The 24625-nt window shown below is 35.7% G+C and overlaps 1 protein-coding gene across 1 annotated transcript in view; it reads left to right on the top strand.

Annotated features, from left to right (window-relative positions):
* ryr2b (ryanodine receptor 2b (cardiac)) overlaps positions 1-23872 on the top strand; it is a 65648-nt gene extending 41776 nt beyond the window's left edge. The window contains exons 66-100 of the mRNA XM_051133291.1: positions 256-348; positions 623-793; positions 886-936; positions 1032-1112; positions 1195-1307; positions 1528-1624; positions 3446-3555; positions 4405-4456; positions 4552-4602; positions 4806-4905; positions 5553-5632; positions 5761-5837; positions 6143-6216; positions 6351-6431; positions 8509-8597; positions 8849-8977; positions 9255-9359; positions 9474-9555; positions 11074-11603; positions 11686-12390; positions 13146-13213; positions 13582-13717; positions 13830-13916; positions 14222-14410; positions 14839-14969; positions 15096-15138; positions 16841-16968; positions 17161-17227; positions 17314-17460; positions 18766-18900; positions 20159-20315; positions 20634-20698; positions 20995-21095; positions 21926-21977; positions 22134-23872. Coding sequence (XP_050989248.1) covers positions 256-348; positions 623-793; positions 886-936; positions 1032-1112; positions 1195-1307; positions 1528-1624; positions 3446-3555; positions 4405-4456; positions 4552-4602; positions 4806-4905; positions 5553-5632; positions 5761-5837; positions 6143-6216; positions 6351-6431; positions 8509-8597; positions 8849-8977; positions 9255-9359; positions 9474-9555; positions 11074-11603; positions 11686-12390; positions 13146-13213; positions 13582-13717; positions 13830-13916; positions 14222-14410; positions 14839-14969; positions 15096-15138; positions 16841-16968; positions 17161-17227; positions 17314-17460; positions 18766-18900; positions 20159-20315; positions 20634-20698; positions 20995-21095; positions 21926-21977; positions 22134-22229 — 4473 coding nt within the window. The 3' untranslated portion in view covers positions 22230-23872. The remainder of the gene's footprint in view (positions 1-255; positions 349-622; positions 794-885; positions 937-1031; positions 1113-1194; positions 1308-1527; positions 1625-3445; positions 3556-4404; positions 4457-4551; positions 4603-4805; positions 4906-5552; positions 5633-5760; positions 5838-6142; positions 6217-6350; positions 6432-8508; positions 8598-8848; positions 8978-9254; positions 9360-9473; positions 9556-11073; positions 11604-11685; positions 12391-13145; positions 13214-13581; positions 13718-13829; positions 13917-14221; positions 14411-14838; positions 14970-15095; positions 15139-16840; positions 16969-17160; positions 17228-17313; positions 17461-18765; positions 18901-20158; positions 20316-20633; positions 20699-20994; positions 21096-21925; positions 21978-22133) is intronic.
* Positions 23873-24625: the final 753 nt, after the last annotated feature.

Raw genomic sequence — 24625 nt, 5'->3', positions numbered from 1 at the left:
GATGTAAGCGAGATGTAAATTCGCAATTGTGAGATAAAAACTAACAATTACCTTTTTTATTTTTTATTCTGTGGCAGAAATTGGCTTTCATGCCTTAGTATCACAAATATCAATAAAAAAAGTAATTGAAAAATGATTAATTTTAAAATAAAATTAAAAGCGAATTGTTGACATACTTTTGTACCTTTCGTGCATTAATTTTTTTTATAAATCTTGTACAAACTTGTTTTTCAATTGTTTTCCTATATTCTTTAGAACTTCAAGTGGGAAGAACAAAACTTTGTTGTTCAAAATGAAATCAACAACATGACATTTCTGGTGAACAGCAGCAAAAGCACGATGGATAAGGTCTCATTTCATTTCACTAATACTGTATTACTTGTTGTGAATACATTGTTTTTTCCTTCATAAACTCAAATCCATTTTTCTTTCTAGTTCCTCTCAGTCCTGACCAAGTTTGCTTTGTCCTAATTCTTTTACACTATACTTAAAGAAGAAATTTGTCTTTGGCCTGTAAACTCAAAGACCTGCTGGGACTTTAATAAACGCCCAAGTCATTATTCAACCTAAATATGCTGGTCAATATTATTGATTGAAACAAAATTGTATGATTTTCCATTAGGGAGGGGTGTGCAACCAGCAGAGGAGAAAAGTGAAGAGGAAGGGTGATTGTTACTCCGCACACACCTCTCTCATTGTGGCGGCACCAAAAAAACTCCTCTCGGTTGCCATGAATGGATGTTGCCATGGCGATCAGGGCCTGGTCACTCAAGCCAAAAGCCGTTTCTCTCAGGTACGTCTGATCAATAATGACAGTGTTTGCATAATCAATCCGTCTTGAAAATAGTGTAATTCCTTTTCCTGACATTCCTCATCTGCTTCTAGAGGGACACAGAGGATGAGGTCAGAGCGTACATTCGCAGCACCCTGCAGCAGGTGAGCCAGAAGACAACTTGTGAAAGAGCCGATAAAGTCCTGTGAAAATGCTATTTGAGCCTTCTCGCCTCACTTTTCTTTTTTCCTTTTGCCAGGATCTGTGTGAAAACTCAATAGATCCCCTTAGTGTCGAAAGGATCTTAAGTATTGCTCGTGTTCTTTTCCATCTGGATCAGGTTAGACTGCATTTTTGAGTAATTCTGGTGTTTTGTGGTTGTTTTCCGGTCAATGGTTTACATAAAGTTGTGTTTCTGTCAGGTGGAGCGCCCTCAGAAGACGAAGAGGGCAGTGTGGCACAAGATGTTGTCTAAGCAGAGGAAACGGGCTGTTGTTGCTTGTTTGAGAATGGTTCCTTTTTACAATCTCCCCAGGTTTGCTGCAAAGAGAGTTATAACAAGTCCAATTACTCTTCATGTTGAATTATGAATTACCCAAGTTATAAAAGCTGAAGGCAGCAGAAATATTTGTGAATTACAATGCTGTTTAACTAATTCATATAAAGAGGACATTCTGTCATCTTCCTTATGTTACATTAGGCTGAAATCAATATTAATTACTAGCTTTTAACATGAGATTTGTCTTTTTCTGCAGGCACAGAGCGGTGAACCTTTTCCTGCAGGGTTATGAGAGAGTTTGGCTGAAGGCAGAGCATGACTCACCTGAGGACAGACTAATTGAGGATTTGGCTGTGAGTGCGTTTCTGATTGGCTGTGTTCCCCAGTTGAGATGTTTAATCATGACGTATGTCTAGCCCAACCACAGGTTCCCTCTGGAATTTTTTAATGGATTTTTTGAATAATAGCAGTTTTACATTTATGAGTACAATTTATATTACCACAATAAAGTATATGTACTCAACATATTTACACAAATACTAGGCAGCACAGTTGATTTCAATATTGATAGTTGTAGGAAATGTTTCTTTAGCCCCAAAATCATGAAGGATCATGTAACGCTGAAAACTGGAGTGATGGCTTCTGAAAATGAAGCTTTGCATTACATTTGAAATTATATTAAAATAGAAACAGTTATAGTTGAAAAGTTCAAAAGTTTACATACACCTTGCAGAATCTGCAAAATGTTAATTATTTTACCAAAATAATCATACAAAATGCATGTTATTTTTTAATTAGCACTGACCTGAATAAGACATTTCACATAAAAGACATTTACATATAGTCCACAAGAGAAAATAATAGTTTAATTTATAAACATGACCCCGTTCAAAAGTTTAAATACCCTTGATTCTTAATACTGTGTTGTTACCTGAATGATCCACAGCTGTTTTTTTTGTTTAGTGATAGTTTTTCATGAGTCCCTTGTTTGTTCCAAAACAGTTAAACTGCCTGCTGTTCTTCAGAAAAATCCTTCAGGTCCCACAAATTCTGTTTTTTTCACAAATTTTTGTGTATTTGAACCCTTTCCAACAATGACTGTATGATGTTGAGATCCATCTTTTCACACTGAGGACAACTGTGGGATTTATATGCAACTATTACAGAAGGTTCAAATGCTCCCTGATGGAAAACACAATGCGTTAAAGGCCAGAGGTGTAAACTTTTGAACAGAATGGAGATGTGTACAGTTTTCTTGTTTTGCCTAAATATCATATTTTTTCATTTAGTACTGCCCTTCAGAAGCTACAGAACATACTTGCATGTTTCCTAGAAGACAAGTGAAATTTACCCTGATCTTCAGATTTAAAAAGTTTTTACCCCCTTAATCATTGTGTTTCCTTCTGTATCTTGGACCTTCTGTTATAGTTGCATATGAATCCCTCAGTTGTCCTCAGTGTGAAAAGATGGATCTCAAAAGCATATAGTCATTGTTGGAAATGGTTTAAATGCACAAAAATGTTGAAAAATCAAAGAAACTGTGGGACCTGAAGGATTTTTCTGAAGAACAGCGGGTAGTTTAACTGTTCAGGACAAACAAGGGACAAAAAAGAAAACACAGCTGTGGATCATTCAGGTAACAACAGTATTAAGAATAGGAACAAATAAATTCAACTATTATTTTCTCTTGTGGACTACATGTAAACATCTTTTATGTGAATTGTCTTATTCAGGTCATTACTAAATAAAAATTAACATGCATTTTGTATGATTCCTCTTATTTTGGTAAAACAGTTAACATTTTCCAGATTCTGCAAGGTGTATGTTAACTTTTGACTTAAACTGTATATTAAATTGTAATGCTATTTCACAAAGTTATTGTTTTTACTATATGTTTGATCAAATAAATGCAGCATTGGTGAGCTTGGTTCTTTAAAAAAGAACATTAAAAAAAATGTACAGATTCGAACTTTTGAACAGTAGCATAATAATTTATATACTGTATATAATTATATAATGTATAATTTATTTTGTAGAACAAACTGGAACAGTCTTTTCTAGTAATGTAATCACAAATTGAAAACCACAGCTGCAAGAATCTATAGATACAACCCAAGGCTATATATGAGCTTTTTTTGATTTTATAGTAATAGGAATACTTTTATACCCATCAGAAAGCAGCTCATGCAGAGATCCTGAAGGAGGGAGCCGAGCAGAGAAACAACATTGATCCACTCCGTCAGCTTATCAATCTATTCAGTCAAAGTGCCTTGACTGAGAGGAGGTTTGTATGTGTGTTTTTGAGTGTGATTGATTCTTGCATTTGTTTGTGTTTGCATGTAGAACAAGGCTAACCAAAACCATTTTAAACATGATTTCAGCAAGTTTTTCAGCCTTGTTTGAAAACCAAGGAAGATGTCTACATTTAAAAAGCAACCTGACCAACTTGTCTTATATAAGACCCATAAGATATTTGGCTTGCACAGTGAATTGCAATTAAAGGGTTAGTTTAACCAAAAATGAAAATTCTGTCATTAATTACTCACCCTCACGTTGTTCCAAACCCATGAGACCTTTGTTCATCTTCAGAAAACAAATTAAGATATTTTTTGATGAAATCCAAGAGATTTCTGACCCTGCATAGACAGCAGCACAACTTTCACACATTTAAGGCCTAGAAAATTAGTAAGGACATCATTAAAATGCGTTGTGGTATTCTCGTAAATGTGTATTGAAGACTGACATGGAATAGAAGAAATTGTTGAATAAAGTTATTTTAGTTTTCTTTGCACACAAAAGTAATTTCATAGCTTCATAAAATTAAGGTTGAACCACATGGACTATTTGAACGATATTCTTACTGCCTTTCTGGGCCTTGAACGTGATAGTTCTATACAGTCTATGCATGGTCAGAAAGATCTTGATTTCATCAAAAATATTTTAATTTTTGTTCCAACAATGAACAAAGGTCTTACGGTTTTGGAATGACAGGGAGGTGAGTAATTAATGACAGAATTTTCATTATTGGGTGAACTATCCCTTTAAACTTTGGCCTTTGCATTGGTGTCATGCCTGAAAACGAGTTATGAAGTTATGAAACTTAACTTAACTCTCCTGGTTCACTCTTCTATAGTAAACTTGCGGAGGATGACCTGTATATGTGCTATGCTGACATCATGGCCAAGGTAAGAAGCACTACTTGGACTTTCTGAGCATGATTTTTCCTTTTTACTGCAAAACATATTCAGCATTCAAGCTGAACTGTAACTCTGCACTGTAGAGTTGCCAAAGTGAGGAAGACCAGGATGAAGATGGCCTGAAGTCATTTGAGGTGAGCAATGGAAATGCAGGGAATCTGAGTTGTTATCGATTTAATTGTAGGAGAAAAGGCTGAGGATGCTGACACGGTTATGTACTGTATTTGGGTTCATTAATTACCTAATCAATGACTGACTTCAGGAATAATAGACTGAGAAACAGTTGGTATGTTTTATTTCTTAGCGAATTGATCGAGTAACTAATTAATTGTCTTAGGAAAAAGAGATGGAAAAGCAGAGGCTGCTGTATCAGCAGGCCAGACTTCATGAACGCGGAGCTGCTGAGATGGTCTTACAGAATCTCAGCGCCAGCAGAGGTATCAGTCAGATCGCATCCTTTTTTAAAATCTTCTGTTTACGAAAGGGATTTTTCTACTGGGGTCCACCAAAAAAAAAAAAAAAAAAAAAAAATATATATATATATATATATATATTTTTTTTTTAAAATTTATTTATTTATTTTTTTTCTAGGCAGAAATCATGTGATTACTATAATACTAATAACATGCGTTTTGTATGAAACCTTTTATTTTGGTAAAATAATTAACATTTTGCAGATTCTGCAAGGTGTATGTAAACTTTTGAATTTAACTGTATATTAAATTAAACTGTATAATACTATTTCAAGAAACATTATATTTTTATCAAATTTTAAAAGTTTGCTCAGGATTATTTTATTAATAAACTGTTAAAAAGACAATACAAATTTTTTGAAATAGAAATGTTTTTACTGTAATTTTTGATAAAAAAAAAAAAGCAAGCAAAAAAAGCTTCCGTTCAATTTTAGGAAAAGGGTCCCTCACAATGGGGGCCCTTGGCATCAAAAAGATTGAAAGCCCCTGGTGTAAGACACAGGTCACCATTCATATCTTTATCCTGATATCTTGAGTCAGCTGGCTATGACTTTTATTATTGTCTGTGTTCAAATGTTATGCTGTTAAGTTGGATGTGATATTTGAACCAGGTGATATGGGGCCTATGGTAGCAGCCACATTAAAGCTGGGCATTGCAATCCTGAATGGAGGAAACACGTCTGTCCAGCAGGTAGGTTTGAAAAGGTCAGGTTGGATTACAGATATGTTTGAACGATAACACAAAACCCCAAAGTTTTGACATTTAACAGCAAAACCAACTTTTATATAACAACTTCTCTCATGTTGAATTCTCTCCAGAAAATGCTGGATTATCTGCGACTGAAGAGAGACGTGGGCTTCTTTCACAGTCTGGCCGGCCTAATGCAGTCTTGCAGGTTCAGTTGTTATTTGCTAATGCATTGTGAGATGTTTCCCTGACAGACAGCAGCTGCTCAAACCACCTAATAGTGGAGAAATGCTTTGTTCACTCATTTATTGCCAATCACCCTCCTTCTGCATTCACTTTCAAAGTTACTTGGTATAATCAAGAGAAAAGAACATCGTTTTACATCACTTTTTTCCCTTTCAATCTGTTCTTTTGCTGTAATTGGAAGTGTCTGTTGAGTGTCTGTGTTAGTTTGTAATATAAAAAAGAAGAGGACTGTGTTTTTGATGTTGCTTTTGTAATTTTGTGTCACAGCGTGCTGGATTTGAACGCATTTGAGAGGCAGATCAAAGCAGAGAGTTTAGGAGTGGGTGCTGAGGACAATTCAGGTACATCACTGACATTCACAACAAAGTGCTTTGAAAAATGAATGCATCTATTAGAAGAGGCAGATATTTTCTTTTTATTGACATTGATTTGCCTGTACTGCATTTTGCTTTCTCCTTCTCGCTCTTTTTCTCAGGCGATAGAGTGATGGCAGATGAACAGCTGACCTGTGATCTTTTCCGATTCCTCCAGCTTCTTTGTGAAGGCCATAATACTGGTTAGAACAAGGATTATGTTTTTTTCTCTTTTAATATTGCAAGGTTCTTTTGTACCTATGGCTGTCAGTGTCGGTAGGTGAAGTGTACCTGTACTATGTTTTGTTAAAATACTTTCTCATATCCCACTTTAACTGTACTACAAACATTACAAATTATTCAGACATTAATTTTTGATATTTTTTTTACTAGTGGGTGCAGGACACTATAGTTAATTTAAAGTGAGGATAGCAAAATAAAGTAAAAGGTGACATATTATACCCAAAAAGTCTTCACATAGTGGACTACCATTAAAACTGATAAAAATTTGGGGCCAAAAATTATTCAGACACTTTGACCTGACCACGTTTTGCTTAAGTGTTTTATCTTTAATTGCTAATGCAACCTTTTTACACCACAGACTGTACAAAATTAAGCATTGCTTGGTAATTGGTCAACAAAGTATTGATAGTTGTGTAAATATTATCATAGTTGTAGTTTGAGTTTTTGGTTGATTGTAATCCATTACATACCTTTCTATCAAAGTTATCTGACATTATCAAGATGAATTTTTCTGACACAGGTTAACTCTGTGTTCTTTTTTACAATTTTCTAAACTATAGCAAATAAACTGATAATGTGAGAAATGTGGAAGGTGTCTGAATAAATTTTGGTTTGACTGTACATACGCCATTTAACTACAAACGCATTAAATGGATCGAAAGTGATAGTTTAGAAATGTATAATGTAACAAAATATATTTATTTCAAATATTGACAAAATATTGATGTTTCTTGAGCAACAAACCGGCATATTAGAATGATTTCTGAATGTAACACTGAAGACTGGAGTAACAACTGCTGAAAATTCAGTTATATTCAGTGCTATTAAATTGTAAAAAATTAAAACATTTTTTTTTTTTTTTTTTTTTACAATATTACTGTTTTACTATATTCCTTGCTGTGTTTATAGATTAGTTTACGGATTTGCACACTATAAATTACAACGTATTTTAAGTAGACAAGTATGTAAGTAAATAAATACGTAAATATTTTTAAGATTATATTCATTTTTAAAACCATGTTCAAGCATTTAAGAGCCTTTAAATCAGGTTTTAAGATGAGAAATGCAGTCAAGTGCTTTAAAACTTTTGACTGGCCGTGTAACCCTAGTGAAAAATAAATATACTAAAATGTATTTAAAATACTTTTATTTCATGCTAAGTATACTACAAATACATTTATGTTTTACGTACTTAATAAAAATGCCCTACAATTGTACTTTTTGTTTACCAAACTGGTATATTTACTGTCTGCTAAATTAGAACAACTAATTTTGTACTTAATGCACTTTATTTGTGCGGAAGTAGTGCTGAATTCCAACTAAAAATATACTTAAGTATATTTAATTGTGCTAAAGTGGAACTATTTTAAGTATACTTTAGGTACACTTTAAATATTTTGCATTTAAAGACTGATAAAGATCACACAATCCTCATCAATAGTGACATTAAAACATATTTTAGGCTTAATATTAAGAAATGTGCATTTTGCACAAGTAGCACTCCAAATAAAGTTTAATTACAATTGTTATGTCAGTAAATCTCAAGCGATATGTTAGGAAATATGTCAATAGTATTGAATTATACTTAGTATAAAAGAAATGCATTTTAAATCTATTACTTTTTTACTAGGGAACTCAAATCCAGGTGAGACTTCTAACAATATTTGCAGTATTTAGAAGTGGATTTTATTCTATTCGGAACTTGACATGTTTGAAATATCACTGATAAGCAAAAAAACACCACTGGCAGTATTGGAAACCCACTGGTGCACTATTGTAAGGCTAGCAACCGAAACATGTTTGTTGTTTTGTTTTGTATCGTCAAGAAGGAAATGAATCCATAAAACTGAAATGGAAAAACAGTCTGTACATTCTAAATGAAAGATTAATGATGTTACATACACATTAAATCATTAGATTGTTCATTATTGATTAGTGTAATCTATTGACAGCCCTATTTTGCACACATCAATCTTAAACAGTGTCAATATTCTGTTCTATTTTTGTAAAAACTGAAGTCTGAAAATTTTCTCACAGATTTCCAGAACTACCTGCGGACTCAAACTGGAAACAACACAACAGTCAACATCATCATCTCCACCGTGGACTATCTGCTCAGGGTCCAGGCAAGCCCACTGACTCAACCCTAAACACTAGTTTCTTACATTTTTCATTTTCCCTGTCTGTAATATACATGAAAAATGCATGTTTGCTGCTGTAAGTGGTTTGGGAGTTTCAGCGCCGAATGGAGAAGGGCCCAAAACATTGAGACAGAGATTATCGCCAAATAATATTTCCATAAACCATTCACTGCTGACAGCCCACCTCCATTTTGTTTGTCTGATACTGAGAATGATGGATGGCCTCATATCTACAGGAGTCCATCAGCGATTTCTACTGGTATTATTCAGGGAAGGATGTGATCGATGAGCGTGGCCAGCACAACTTCTCCAAAGCCATCAACGTGGCCAAGCAAGTGTTCAACACACTCACTGAATACATTCAGGTAATTGCACATAAGCAAATGGGTCAGCGGTGATGTGGCTTGTATGAAAAATCAGGCCAAAATGTAAAGATAATGAGTGATATTTTGATAACTGCACGTTCTGAGATTCTATTATTCCCTCCTTTTCAATGTTTTATTTAAAAAAATGCTTCTTAGTAGCCTGAGGTCAGAAGCCTTTGTATACAAAACACAGTGTGGTGTTTTCATATTCTGATGCAACTTGTTTAATTAATCTCTTTCGCTAACATCAATTAAAGCTTATAATTGTCTAATTTAGGGTCCGTGTACAGGCAACCAGCAGAGTTTGGCCCACAGTCGTCTGTGGGATGCTGTAGTTGGCTTCCTCCATGTGTTTGCCCATATGCAAATGAAGCTTTCTCAGGTTAGCCTATAGACAAATAATTTTAAATCTTATGTGCTAATTTATTCATTGCAAAGAAAAATGTGGGAAACTCCAGGCAATAAAAGAGAAAATAATGGTGTTTTGTGTCTGCAGGATTCTAGACAAATAGAGCTGCTGAAGACTTTGATGGACTTACAAAAAGACATGGTGGTAATGCTGCTTTCCATGCTTGAAGGTAGGAGAATCAATAAAAGTCTTTGAATTTAATGCTTTTCCATTTACTACTTCTGTTTCTTAAAAATGCGGCATTGTTGATTATCCAAATAAATGTCCGTATACTAATATCAGTCTGCTTTTGCATTTGGTTGAATTGTTGGGTCCTTGTTTTTATGTTGGATTTACTCTAAAAAATCTTTACACAAACAAAATTGCACTTGTTTTCATATCAACTGCGAACGCGTATTGGCATCCATATGACTGGAAACCCACTTTTGCACCAATTAAAGGAGTAGTTCACTTCCAGAACAAAAATGTAAAGATAATTACTTGTTATACAAAATGTTCATATCTTTCTTTTTTCACTCGTAAAGAAATAGTTTTTTTGTGGCAAACATTTCAGGATTTTTCTCCATATAGTGGACTTAAATGGTGCCAGTAAGTTTGAACTTCCAAAATGCAGTTTAAATGCAGCTTCAAAGGGCTCTAAATGATCCCAATTTAGGAATATTTTGAAGTTGAAGGAGAAAATGGGATAGGAGTTTTCTGACATACCATAACTTTCATGAACCGGAATGCACAGAGTTCATGCAGAGCTAAACAAGACGAGCATTTGAGTTTAAAAAGTATATAAATTGTAAATTGTTTAAAAAATAACAGATCGTTTCGCTAGATAAGACCTTTTTCCTCGGCTGGGATCATTTTGAGCCCTTTGAAGCTGCATTTAAACTCCTGAATTTTTTTTCTCAAAAAACATAATTTCTTTGAACTGAAGAAAGAAGGACATGAACATCTTGGATGACAAGGGGGTGAGTAAATTATCTGTAAATTTTTGTTCTGGAAGTCCACTCCAAAACCTATAGTGTGAAAGTGTCCAACAGTCATTTTGAGAATGTCAAGTCTAATTAAACAGAAAAGTAACAGAATCATTGATGGAGATGCAAATGCAAAATTCTGCTCTAAAGCACCTGTAGCAAGACAGTAGTGCCATTATTCAGCTCCAGTTAGTTTTATGTTGGTTCAGTTTAATATCTGTGTAAAGTTCATTAATTATGAAACAAGTTCTGTTCAGTGATAAGTACCTCAACATAAATCTGACCCTGGACCACAAAACCAGTCATAAGTAGCGTGGGTATATTTGTAGCAATAGTCAACAATACATTGTATGGGTCAAAATTATAGATTTTTCTTTTATGCCAAAAACCATTAGGATATTATGTAAAGATCATGTTCAATGAGGATATTTTGTACATTTCCTACCGTAAATATATCAAAACTTAATTTTCGATTAGTAACATGCATTGCTAAGAACTTTTAGACAAAAGGTGATTTTCTCAATGTTTAGATTATTTTGCACCCTCAGTTTTCAAATTTTCAAATCTATCTCGGCCAAATATTGTCTTAATCCTAACAAACCATACATCAATGGAAAGCTTTCAGCTTTCAAATGATGTATAAATCTCAATTTCGAAAAAAAAATAGACCCTTATGACTGATTTAGTGGTCCAGGGTCACAAATATTTCTTTGTCTTTCTAGGAAATGTAGTGAATGGGACCATTGGCAAACAGATGGTAGATATGCTAGTAGAATCATCCAGCAATGTGGAGATGATCCTCAAGTTCTTTGACATGTTCCTCAAACTCAAAGACCTCACATCGTCTGAAGCCTTTCACGAATATGATCCAGACGGCAGAGGACTCATTACCAAGAAGGACTTCCATCGAGCTATGGAAGGGTTCAAGCGCTACTCTCAATCAGAGATCGAGTTCTTGTTATCCTGTGTGGAGACGGCAGAAAGTGATCTTCTGGATTACCCAGACTTTGTGACACGATTTCATGAACCAGCCAAAGATATCGGCTTTAACGTGGCTGTTCTTCTAACCAATCTGTCTGAGCACATGCCTAATGATGGGCGCTTGCATAATTTCCTAGAGCTGGCCGAGAGTGTGCTTAAGTATTTCCATCCTCACCTGGGAAGGATCGAAATCCTGGGCAGCGGGAAACGGATCGAAAGGGTCTACTTTGAGATTAGCGAATCCAGCCGCACACAGTGGGAGAAACCACAGGTATTAAATAATAATTTGCTAAATGTGCTTTTTTGGTCTACTAATGTGTGTTTTATATGAATGCGTGTTCTTAATGATTCAGGTGAAGGAGAGCAAACGGCAGTTCATCTTTGATGTTGTGAATAAGGGAGGAGAGAAGGAAAAGATGGAGCTATTTGTCAACTTCTGTGAAGACACCATCTTTGAAATGCAGCTTGCTGCACAAATATCTGGTTCAGAGAGTGCGGAGGAACTGAAAGCGAAAGATGACAAGGAGGAGAAAGACAAGGTGGAGAAAAATGAAAACCTTGCTGAAGACAACAGGATGACCTTTTCCATAATGAACATCAGAAAACACTTAAAGAGGATAACCATCAGAAGTATCATCTTAGCGATCTTCTCATTCTTCCACAATGTTCTGTTGTTTATCACTCATGCCTTTTTAGGTCTGGTTTGGTTCTGCCTTTATCTGCTCTACCACATCTTCTTGAGTGGATGGATTATTGACGTGGCTAAAGAGGTGAAACTGGCCGACCTTTTAGGTGACTTCCGGGATCCTACCATGGTTGAGACCATTGGGTTCGGAGAAAGAGCGGTCAGAGAGAATAATATGTGTCATACACGTGCCTTTTCTTCTTGCGGTAGCCTTAGAGGCATGAGTCTGGATCTGTCCGCGGTGTCCAGGGACCCCCAGCTTCTCACAGATATTTTCGGCTTGTGTTTGAAGAAGGAAGGAGGAAAGTACACACTGTCGAGCAGAGACCAACATGCCAGTCTGGATGAATTTCTAAACACGTCCAAATATCAGGTCAATAGTCTTGAGTATACTACTGTTAACTTACTACAATGTAAAAACATTTTAAATTTGAATGGAATTCTTTAAGTCATGGTATTGGTTACTAGACGTTTGGTTAATTTTTGGACATTTTTGCCCATGAAGTGGATATTTGTATCCTTTAAAAAATGCTGTTTACGGAGTTGACATTTGTGTCCTATAAGTGGACATTTGTGTCAACATTTGTGACTACTAAATGGACATTTGTGTCCAACTTTGAAAATTGTTGTCCAATAAGTTGACATTTGTGTCCAGTAAGTGGACATTTGTGTCCAATAAGTGGTCATTTGTGTTAACATCTGTGACCACTAATGGACATTTGTGTCCAATAAGTTGTCATTTGTGTCCAGTAAGTGGACATTTTTGTCCAGTAAGTTGACATTTGTGTCCACTTTGAACATTTTTGTCCAATAAGTTGACATTTGTGTTAACATCTGTGACCACTATATAGATATTTGTGTCCACTTTGAAAATTTTTGTCCAAAAAGTTGACATTTGTTTTAAATGAGAGGACATTTGTGTTAACATTTGTGACCACTGAATGGACATTTGTGTCCACTTTAAACATGTTTGTCCAATAAGTTGACATTCGTGTTGACGTGTTTAATAAGCAAATGTTGTATCCACTTTATGCACTTGCGTCCAAATGCGTCCACATTTGTGTCCCCTTAGTTTGTGTCCATTTATGTGCATTTACTGTATGTCTGCTTTTTTAATGTTACAAACAGGTAGAAATCTGTGAGGAGGATTTTCATGAGGCACAAGAGGAGGAGGATTCAGTGACTAAGACGGCTTTGTGAGTGCTCCAGACTGGGGAGAGATAAAACTGTGAAAACAGAAAATACTGCTGTTTTAACAAGGAACACTACTGATTTTTAGCTTTTAAGTGTATCATTACTCTACCCCATGGGAAGCTCAGGGAACATCTGAAGAGATCTTTGAATTTTCTCGATTGTACCTTTGAGTACAAAGGATGTTCAATCCCTGAACAATCCAAAGTGTGTGAAAATAAAATAGGAATTACGGTTACTCCCACAGAAAATGATCAAATACTTCATATTTGATAAAAAGTCATTTAGTTTTATTAGCATATTAGAATGATTTCTGAAGGATAATGTGCAGCTTGTGAGTGCAATTTAAAGATATTGCCTTTAAATTTTGCAGTGATGAGGATAAACATAAAGGGGAAAAGAAGCCTAAAAGGAGAGTTAGAAAGCTCAGCTCTTCAAAACCAGATGAAAATGAAATCCAGGAATCAGCTGTTTGGAAAACAATCTGCTCTCAGAAGACCAAACTGCTGGTGTGTTTCTCTCTCTGCTGTTTTCCAGCTGCACAGTACAAGCTACAGATGTTTAACCATATGAACATCCATATGTTATGTCATGACCTGAAAGTATGTCTTTTCTCTGCAGAACTGTTTTGCAAGAAATTTCTACAACATGAGATTGTTGGCTCTGTTTCTTACCTTTGCCATCAATTTTATTCTTCTGTTCTACAAGGCGAGTATTGATTTCCTTGCTTAAAAACAACTTTAATCTTTTTGGTCAGGCTGGTCTGCTTTGATGTTTTTAGGCCACTTGGATTGAGAAACCAGCTGAAATAACTGACTACCAGCTTATCCAGCTTGGGAGTTCAGCTAGCTATTTTCACCAGGGGGAAAATAAAAGGGGGGCAGAGTCTATAAGGCCCAGAATGAACATGATTTTGAGGGATCCCCATAGCAAATTGACCCGGTGAATTCCTAGCGACGCCACTGCACCAGTAAACTATGCAGGGTAAAAACTTATATAATTGTTTTGTTTAGGTTTCATCGACCATTGATGACAATGGGCATGTCGAAATCACTTTTCCTGACGACAGCACTGAGGGTTCACAGGAAGTTTATTTTGAGCTAGAAGAGAACAGTGGCTACATGAAAATGATTCTTCACAGCCTGGCTGTCCTGCACACACTCATCTCACTCGGATGCATCATCGGCTACTACTGTCTGAAGGTTATACACACACGTCACGCAACACAACAACCACTTCAGTTTTGTTCCTGTGCAAATAACCTACTATATATCTTATGGTGAAACTAAACAAACAGTGGGGTCCACAAGTCTGAATCCAGTAGAGAAATACTTCTATTTTTCACTTTATTTTAGATTTGAGCTGCATGAGCCTGATCATATTTTCCAGCATTATTTGAGAATTTCCAAAGAGCATCTATGGAACATCTGATCATCTTTACAGAGTTTACATGATCAGCGTCACAAATTTACTTAATATAAGTGATCTGGAAATAGGTCAGAATCAGAATACATCAAAAGACATAGATCATTCTTCCTTAGTTTTTAATTTTTTTAATTCAAGATCATTTCCAGGCTTAAAAATCCTTTAAATATGGTCTCATCCAACTAACTTTATCACCATCTGACAGGTTCCTTTAGTCATTTTTAAACGAGAAAAGGAGCTGGCTCGTAAACTGGAGTTTGATGGACTCTACATCACAGAGCAACCTTCTGAAGATGACATTAAAGGCCAGTGGGACAGAATGGTCATCAATACACCGTAAGAGCTGTGTGACTTTATGTCTCGTAAATTTCTGAACATGAACAGTGATTGTCTGTCACAACTACACACTGCAAATTTTACACCTCTTCAGTGCAATTTTCTGTTTTCTGTGCTGTTTTTCAGATCATACCCAAGTAATTATTGGGATAAATTTGTGAAAAGAAAGGTAAGATGAACAAATTAAACATTTGCTCTGAAAATTTAGTTTCAAAACTGTAGCTCACAACCCAAACATTGTGACTCGTGCAGTATTTACAATGGCATGCAAACGTTTGGGAACTCCTTGCAGAATCTGTGAAAATGTAAATAATTTTAACAAAATAAGAGAGATCATGCAAAATGCATGTTTTTTTATTTAGTACTGTCCTGAGTATGATATTTTACATAAAAGATGTTTACATATAGTCCACAAGACAAATAAATAGCTGAATTTAATTTTAAAATAACCCCCTTCAAAAGCTTGGGAACCCTTGGTTCTTAATACTGTGTGCGGTTACCTGGATGATCTGTTTTTTTTTGTGTTTTGATGGCTGTTCATGAGTTGCTTGTTTGTTCTGAACAGTTAAACTGAGCACTGTTCAGAAAAATTCTCCAGGTCCTGCAGATACTTCATTTTTCCAGCATCTTTTTGACATCCATCTTTTCACACTGAGGACAACTGAGGGACTCACACAAAAATATTAAAAAAGGTTCAAACATTCACTGATGCTCCAAAAGGGGGGTGAAAACTTTTGAACAGGATGAAGATGTCCAAATTTTTCTTATTTTGTTGAAATATAATTTTTTGTACTGACCTTCGGAAGCAACAAAAGATACTTGCATGTTTTTAATAAAACAAACAAACAAACAAAACAAAAAAACAGTCATAGATCATCCAGATAACCACACACAGTATTAAGGACCAAGAGTTCTTTTGAAGTGGGTTATTTTTATAATTTCAGCTATTTTTTGTGTTGTGGACTATATGTAAACATCTTTTATGTAAAAAATCTTACTCAGGACAGTACTAAATAAAAAGTAACATGCATTTTGTATGATCTTTCTTATTTTGTTAAATTTATTCAAATTTTCACAGATTTTGCAAGGGTTTCCCAAACTTTCGCATATCACTGTATATTAATTTTTAGTTATAAAACAACAAACAAAGGTACAAAGTTTTTTGGCCATTTAAAAACATCTGACTATGAAGTATCTTAAAACTCTTAACATCTGTGACTCTTTTAGTCTTAATCTTAATTTTAAGATTAAACTAAAATTAATCCTGGTCTAAATTTGTCTAATCTTAATCATAATTTCAATATTTAAAATAATAAATATGTAATTTTTAAATAGTTTTTATTATTAATACAATTTTAACATTATTTAATATTAATATTTCCTTTTTAATTACTGTTTTATATTGAATTTTAACAGATTTTCTACACATTTTAGATGAAAAAATGACATGTCAGCTCACTGTCATGATGGTAGGGTGTTGTGGTAATTGCCAGAGTGTTGCTAAGCAGTTGCTAGGGTGTTCTGATAGGTTTCTTTAGGTTATTTACTGGCTAACCCCCAAGCATCTCTGACATTCAGTCTCAGGTTCCTCTTTCAGTGTCAGACTATAGGATGCTTTTTATTTATCATCCGCCGGGTGACAATTGTAAATCTAGTGTCTAACAGCAGACCTCTCCACAGTAGGAAACATGGTTTGAGATATCATTCATATCTGTAGCATGGACGGTGCATGCTGACTTTAATACTTAGGTTCAGTACAACTAACAATCCTCTACTCCCTGGATGTGGTACAGTAAGCTGTTTGATTTAAGATGAAGGTTCAAATGGTTTTTCTGTGTTTGATTAATTCTGTGATGCTTTCCATGCTGCAGGTGATGGCGAAATATGGAGAGCTGTATGGATCGGCACGCGTCAGTGAGCTGCTGGGTTTGGATAAAGCTGCTCTGGACTTCAGCTCGGAGGCTCAGGAGTGCAAGAGACCCGTACAAAAGGTTGCCCTGTGAGTTACGACCCTCTGACCCTGACCCTTTCCTATTTACCATATTTATTTCATCAACCAAAACAGCCAAAGCAGTTCATCTGCACAGACTTACAATAAGAAAAAGGTTACAGTGTGTGCCAGATGATGGCAGCAGTGTTCAATACGATAGGCTTAAAAGAAATCAGATAAATCATTCTCATGTTTTCACAGCTTCAGATTAAACACCATTGATGTGAAGTATCAGATATGGAAGCTGGGAGTGGTTTTCACCGACAATGTAAGATCCCTGACTCTTTGAACGTGCAACATGTTATACCCGAATGAATCAAATCTAAAATGAAATTGTGTTTTTCTTTCTCTCAGTCCTTCCTTTACCTGGCATGGTATATGTTTGTGTCAGTTCTGGGTCATTATAACAATTTCTTCTTCGCTGCCCACCTGCTAGACATCGCCATGGGCTTCAAAACACTGCGCACCATACTGTCATCTGTTACACATAATGGCAAACAGGTACAACATTTAGTGTGCGTTTGTGTGTGTCTATATAGTGGCCCCAGAATGTATTTAAACCCTCAAGTCACAAATGAATGAATGTCATTATACTGTCATTATGGTTTCGTCTGGCAAGAGGAAAACTGACCCCCTGACTGGGCCTGGCTTCTCCCAAGGTCTTTTTCTCAATTTCTGTCACCAGTGGAGTTTTGGTTCCTTGCCACTGTCGCCTTTGGCTTGCTTAGTTGGGGACACTTCATTTCTAGCGATATTGTCAGCTTGATTGCACAGACACTATTTGAAGAGAACTGAACGAAGTTAGACTTACTTTTGTCCTCTTTCATTATCGACACACTAGTTTCCTGTTTTACACTGTAAAGCTGCTTTGACACAGTCTGTACTGTATAAAGTGCTATATAAATAAAGGTGACCTGACTTGACTTGATAATAATATAGGGCCCTATGAAATCCGTTTTATTTTTTTCCAAATTCTGTTTTTTTTTTTCCATTTTAATTTTTCTAGACTGTTTTAATGATTACAGTCTAGAAAAATTAAAATGTGAAGACCTTTAAGTTTCTGTTTGTATATGATATGGCAATAGTTTTTCTCAAAAGAAACTGTAAAATACTCAAGAAGTGGCTTCCCAGAGCGGTTCTAGAGATTATGAGATGATATGTGTTCATGTACTTATATTTTGAGGCAGCTTCAGTATGTGTGCAGTAAACAAATATGGAAGGCCAAATGGTTCACGCAATTTTTATTGTCATATCCTAACAAACCATTTGTCCTAATTTATTCAGCTTTTAGATGATGTATAAATCTCAATTTCAAAAATTGACCCTTGTGACAGGTTTTGTGGACCAGAGTCATATATGCGTTAAATATACATATTTATGTGTTGCTGACATATTAAAACTCATGGTTTTGAACCATTTGGCCTTCCATAAATGAAGCCACACGTCCGTCCTATTCATTCCCAGAGATAAGCAGAACATACAGGATTCATATTTAAATAGTATTTTTGCGGCTTAATATTCACAGACACCAGTCCCTATCTCTTTTTTTATTGAAGTGTACTGGCCTACTTTTGATTAATTCATTCACACTAAACGTTTGAACAATAGTGTATATTTTTGGTTGATATTCTTTGATATTCTAGTGCCATCTTTAAAGAGCATTGCCAGCTGGTTTCTCTTTTTGTTGTTGTCATCTAATACAACAACATTCATACATTTTTTTTTTTTTGTGTGTCACTGTGTTTTGTGTATTGGGTCACTGTCTATGTGAGAAGGTGAGATGAAAGGCTGTTGTCTGTGTTTCAGCTGGTTTTGACAGTGGGACTGTTGGCTGTGGTTGTCTATCTCTACACTGTGGTTGCCTTTAACTTCTTCCGTAAATTTTACAACAAAAGCGAAGATGGCGAACCAGTGGACATGAAATGTGATGATATGCTCACAGTGAGTATCCCTCTTTTATCGTGTACCTTTAACTTAAACTGATGTTCAAAGGTTTAAGGTTTTTTTTTTTTTTTTTTTTTTTTCCTTAGTCCTTATGCTCACCAAGGCTGCATTTGATCAAAAATACCGTAAAAATAGTAATATTGTAAAATATTATTACAATTTAAAGTACTATTTATTCCTGTGATGGCAAAGCTGAATTTTCAGCAGCCATTTCTTCAGTCTTCACTGTCATATGATCCTTCAGAAATCATTCTAATATGTTGATTTGGTGCTTAAGAACATTTACTATTGTCAGTGTTTGAATAATATTTTTAGTGGAAACTGTGGTACATTTTTTTTCATGATTCTTTGATTAACGAAAGGTACAAAAGAACAGCATGCATTTGAAATAGGAATCTTTTGTAACATTGTTAATGCTTTGCTGGTTGCACCCTGAGCTACCGGTGCTACCCATTGCTGTTTTTTACCCAGCGCAACTCAGAGTACACAACTTGTAAAATAAAATACTGATGCCACATTGTGCGGCTTTTGGTTGTAATTTTCAGTGAAAGGGCAACAAGAGCAGTAATAAAAGTCTTGAGTGCTTTTCCTAAGAAGAAAAGAATGGGAAGATGCCTGTAGACAAATGAAACTTCCTAAAGACCCGTTTCTTTGTTCTCTTCACTTTAGCCCTAATGCCTTTGAGGCTTTTAGTAGACCACAGCTACTGAAAGAGCTTACAAATGGCAGAGACAAGAAACACTAGATGCCATCCTGGCAGGATGTAAACATGCTGACGCTTGTCACGACGCCGCATACACTGAAGGAGTTTCTCAGCATGGATTTCACTCGATATCAGGGGCATTTAGACTTCTTGTGGGAAAAAAAAAACAATGGTACGGCATTTGGTTTAAAACTACACTTATATCCATCACCACCTATAAGCACTTTTAGTAGCTGTGGTCATCGCATCAGTATTTTATTTTCCGAGTTGTGTTGTGGTGAACTAGCTCACCGAGTGCAATTAATCCACGTCATAATGGCGCCCCCCCATAGTCCAAAATATGTGGATTTTTTTCAATAACGTAAGTCTTTCATGGGTTTTCTACTACATATTTTAGTAAGAGACATCATTTATGTTATATTAAGCCATACTAGTCTTAATACCAGGGGTTCTTTTAAAAATAGGTAGTGAAAAATGACTGTGTACAACTGAATTATGACTGTTTTGGTGCAGTGAATTAATCTGTAAATATTAATGTGCATTTGTGCACAGTGTTACATGTTCCACATGTACGTTGGTGTGCGAGCCGGAGGAGGGATTGGAGATGAAATCGAAGACCCGGCTGGTGACGAGTTTGAGTTCTACCGCATCATCTTCGACATCACTTTCTTCTTTTTCGTCATTGTCATCCTTCTTGCCATCATTCAGGGTAAGTGACAGAGTGATTGTGAGAGTCGTTTATTGAAATTGCGAAAAACACTTGAAATGAATGATGTGTGTACTAAATTTCAATAAGGACAATGAGCCTAAGTGTTGGGTTTTAATTATTTAGTCTGTCCTCTAACTCGAGTCATGCTGAGCAGCGCTGGAGAGTTTCATTAAAAGATCACGCTCTCACATGCTGAGAGGGGTTTATGGGAAGAGATCTGAGGACTGTATGATGCTAAAAGAGTGTGGAATAATACTCATGACTCAAATGTTAGGCATAAACTTAATTGTGTTGTGACTGGTAAATTGCTCTGAAAAGGTCTGATCATTGATGCGTTTGGCGAGTTGAGAGACCAGCAGGAGCAGGTTAAAGAGGACATGGAGGTGAGTTTTCACATTAAAATTCACATTTAGCACCACGCTACATCGTGAATCCATTCAGATTTATGACGACTGTCATCTTGTGTTCCAATTAACACACTGAATTAATTTATCGAAAACTAAACATCTCTTTAATTATAAATCAGAGCTACACTGCACTTGTAAATTAATATTTTATTTCTCTGCGAGTAAATACGTCATTAATCTATGTCAGCCGCTCTTCGGTGTAGTTGTGGGTTTTATGCTAATTGAGCATGTATAATTAAACACGGAATGTGGCGTCTGTTTTTTTCCTGCAGACTAAGTGTTTTATCTGTGGCATTGGGAGCGAGTATTTTGATACGGTGCCCCATGGCTTCGAGTCGCACTCCTTGCAAGAGCACAACCTGGCCAACTATCTGTGAGTACAAAAGACCTGCAGAACAGGTGTGAGATCAGTCACAATTTTAAAGGCAGTTCTGAGATTAGTATTCTGGTGGAAAATGAGTCTGTTGTGCAGCTGGTCAGGACAGAGAGCTAGTCTCACACAGGGCCGAGGGCAGAAGGTCTGGACTCCATCCCATCTTTCATAGGCCAAGGACTGCCCAAGAGGCCATTTGATTGACATGTAGACCAACCAGTCACAGTTGGTTTTGTTTAGTGTCATGTTTAGGGATGTGAAAATGTAAAGTCGATGTACCTGGAATAAAAGGCTGGATTGTTGTGCAAGTTAACAGTGGTGCTGAGAACTTGACATACATTTGAAAATCCAGCATTTTGGTCCTGATAAGCGATCATTGTCACAGATGTCACATTGGCTGGTTTCCAGATGGACCTTTAAAGGGTTAATTTAACCAAAAATTAAAATTCTGTCATTAATAACTCACCCTCGTGTTGTTTCAAACTCGTAAGATCTTCGAAACACAAATTAAGATGTTTTAGATGAAATCTGAGAGCTTTCTGACCCTGCATAGACAGCAATGCAACTAACATGTTCAAGGCCCAGAAAGGTAGTAAGGACATTGTTAAAATAGTCCATGAGACATCAGTAGACCAACCTTAAATTCATGAAGCTATGAGAATATTCGCAGAATATTGTATTACTATAAAACTGTATCCACAAAACATGAAAATACTGTTATTTATGTCAATCAAATTTTGATCTAAAGTTGAAGAAACAATGCTTGGTTTAGCTTGGGTAAAATGGGAGACTTGTTTCCTTTGTTTCTCAATTGTTTTGTTTGCCCTTAGGTTCTTTCTGATGTATCTCATCAATAAGGATGTCACAGAACACACTGGACAGGTAAAGATTGCCATGAATCTTTATTGAAAAAGATATTTGGACAGTTTCAGAGTGAAGGATGTGTGCCTAATAATACATTACAGCATATAACAACTGATCCTTGAGATACAATGTAACTAAAGTAAATTGTGAGTGCTGCACTCTTTATCTCGACAGGAGTCATATGTGTGGAAGATGTTTCAAGAACGCTGCTGGGAGTTCTTTCCTGTTGGAGACTGTTTCCGTAAACAGTATGAGGATCAGCTCAGCTGAAGTGTTCCAGTTGAATTTATATACTTCATTTGGTAAATACTTATGAAGTATCTCTGTAATGTTCCTCTGATAAGCTGCTGTGTGACTGAGTACTGTTTTGAGTGTTTGTTAGGAGCTTCAAATTTATTCCACACTACATATTTATTTTAGTATATTTTATAGTTGAATTAATAGAGTTGGTGCTGCACTTTTTGGGCACATGGGAGTGCAGTTTTATCTAAACTGTCACTTTGGTATGGAAGCACGTTTCTGCCACTAAATAAAAAATAAAAGGTTATTACGACTTTTTATCTCACAGTTCTGATGTTTTTTCTCACAATTCTGACTTAAACTTAATTTCTAAACTCACAATTGCGAGAAATGCAAGATAAAACTTCCAATTCAGACTTTTTTTCCCTGACAAATGCAAGTTTGTATCTTGGAATTGTGATTTTATAGCTTCATTTCTGAGAATTGTGAAAATTTATTTCATAACTCTGACTTTATAACTCCCAGTTGCAAGTTTATATCTCAATTCTGAGAAAAAAAAAGTCAGAAATGAAAGATATAAACTTGCAATTGCGAGTTATGAAGTCAGATTTGGAGATATAAACTCACAATTCAGACTTTTTTCTCAGAATTCCATGATATAAACTCAAAATTGCAAGAAATCAAGTCAGAATTGCAAGAAAACTTTTTCTTGCAAATGTGAGTTTGTATCTCACAATTCTGACTTTTTGCTTGCAATTCTGATTTTTTTCTCAGAATTGTGACATAGGAACTCGCAATTGCAAGTTATAAGTTATAAAGTCAGAACTGCGACATATAAACTCAAAATTGCAAGAAATAAAAACAGAATTGCGAGATGTGTTTGATGACTTCATTTCTTGGAATTACAAACTTTTATCTCACAATTCTTTATAACTCAAAATTGCGAGTTTATAACTCATTTCATAGAAAAAAGTCAGAAATGCAAGATATAAACTCGCAATTGCAAGTTATTAAGACTTCATGAAGTTCAAGGCAAGGTAACTTTTATCAGTTCTGAGAAAAATGGTAAGAATTGCAAATTTTGTATTAAGCAATTCTGAGAAAAAAAACATCAGAAATGCAAAAAAGACAAAAAACTAAAAAAAAAAAAGAAATGCGAGATGTAAACTCACAATTGCAAGGAAAAAAGTCAGAATTTTGAGCAATTACCTTCTTTTTTTCTTTTTTTCTTTTTTTTACATTTTTTATTCAGTGGGCTTCCAATACTTTGGATTAAATGCAAGTAGTGTAAATTAAAATGTGCCTTTTTTTTAGCTTGAAACTTTACAGAACCTATATCAATGTTCACAGTTAAATATTTCTAAATTACTACAGTTTTACATTTTTGTTACAAAAAATGAGTGGTGCTTACTCGTGTATTAATATATCATTCATGTCTGTAGCACAAACAGTGCAGGACGATTAGTTTAATAAATTTTTTTTTAGCTCCTCCAAGATCTTTGGTTTCTGATATTAATAATTTATGGAGAATCTCACTCAGTTGCACTTCATTTATTTTCTTGGTCAGTAATCTTGTTTTCCAGTAAAGAGTATTTATCTGAATCCCTTCAGTTACTTTAAGTATATTTATTTGTTAGCCTCTTATTATACCAATCTTTTTTCCTATCTCTTTCTCTTACTTACTCATCTTTTCATTCACTGTCAGCCTTCTCCCATTCATCACCTTATTTTCAGCAACCACTCCATCCTCTCTGCTTCTCATCTCTCTTCCCTTCTGTCTGTCTCTCTGTGTGTGAGAGGCAGCACTCAGATCCTAAGCGTGAAATTAAACGGCAGCCCACATCACATGCGACTGGTCGAGTTGTTGCCGCTGCAGGGCATGACGCATTGATCTCCAGCCATTCCAGAGGTGCTGTTAAAGCATTAACCCCCCTCTACGAGAGCGTTGCGCAGTCCTGCTGCTGTCAGCCTTATTACATAGACAAAGGACAGAACTGGTTTTCATTATCTGTATAATAGAAAAGGAAAAACTGAGAGAAAAGGCATCAGCAATACTGCAATGACTTGACCTTTTTGTGAATGTGGATTAAGTACTTGTGCTTAAATCATAAAATATCAGATCAGACACACATTTGTTTGTCATTTTTGGAAAGGATGGCCTGTTGGTGGTCGACTGTGGTGGCCATCCAGGAATGTGCAGGAGTGAATAGAGGTATTGATGATGGATGGTAGAGTCAGGGCTCTAGTGTAATGTACCCAGCCTGTGGTCTGCTCACTGCTCAGCTCTGACTGCACTGTAATCTAGAGGATGTTGGTGGTTTTAATTGAGAATAATGGTGTAGAGAAGGTTGACTGAATAATGTAGGTTGAGGACAATGGACACAGAGCTGAACTTTGGATCCATCCATTCCTTTTCCATCAGCAGG

Source organism: Labeo rohita, chromosome 17 (assembly GCF_022985175.1).
Source record: "Labeo rohita strain BAU-BD-2019 chromosome 17, IGBB_LRoh.1.0, whole genome shotgun sequence".
Classification (NCBI taxonomy): Eukaryota; Metazoa; Chordata; class Actinopteri; order Cypriniformes; family Cyprinidae; genus Labeo; species Labeo rohita.
This window is presented reverse-complemented; position numbering and strand designations above follow the sequence as displayed.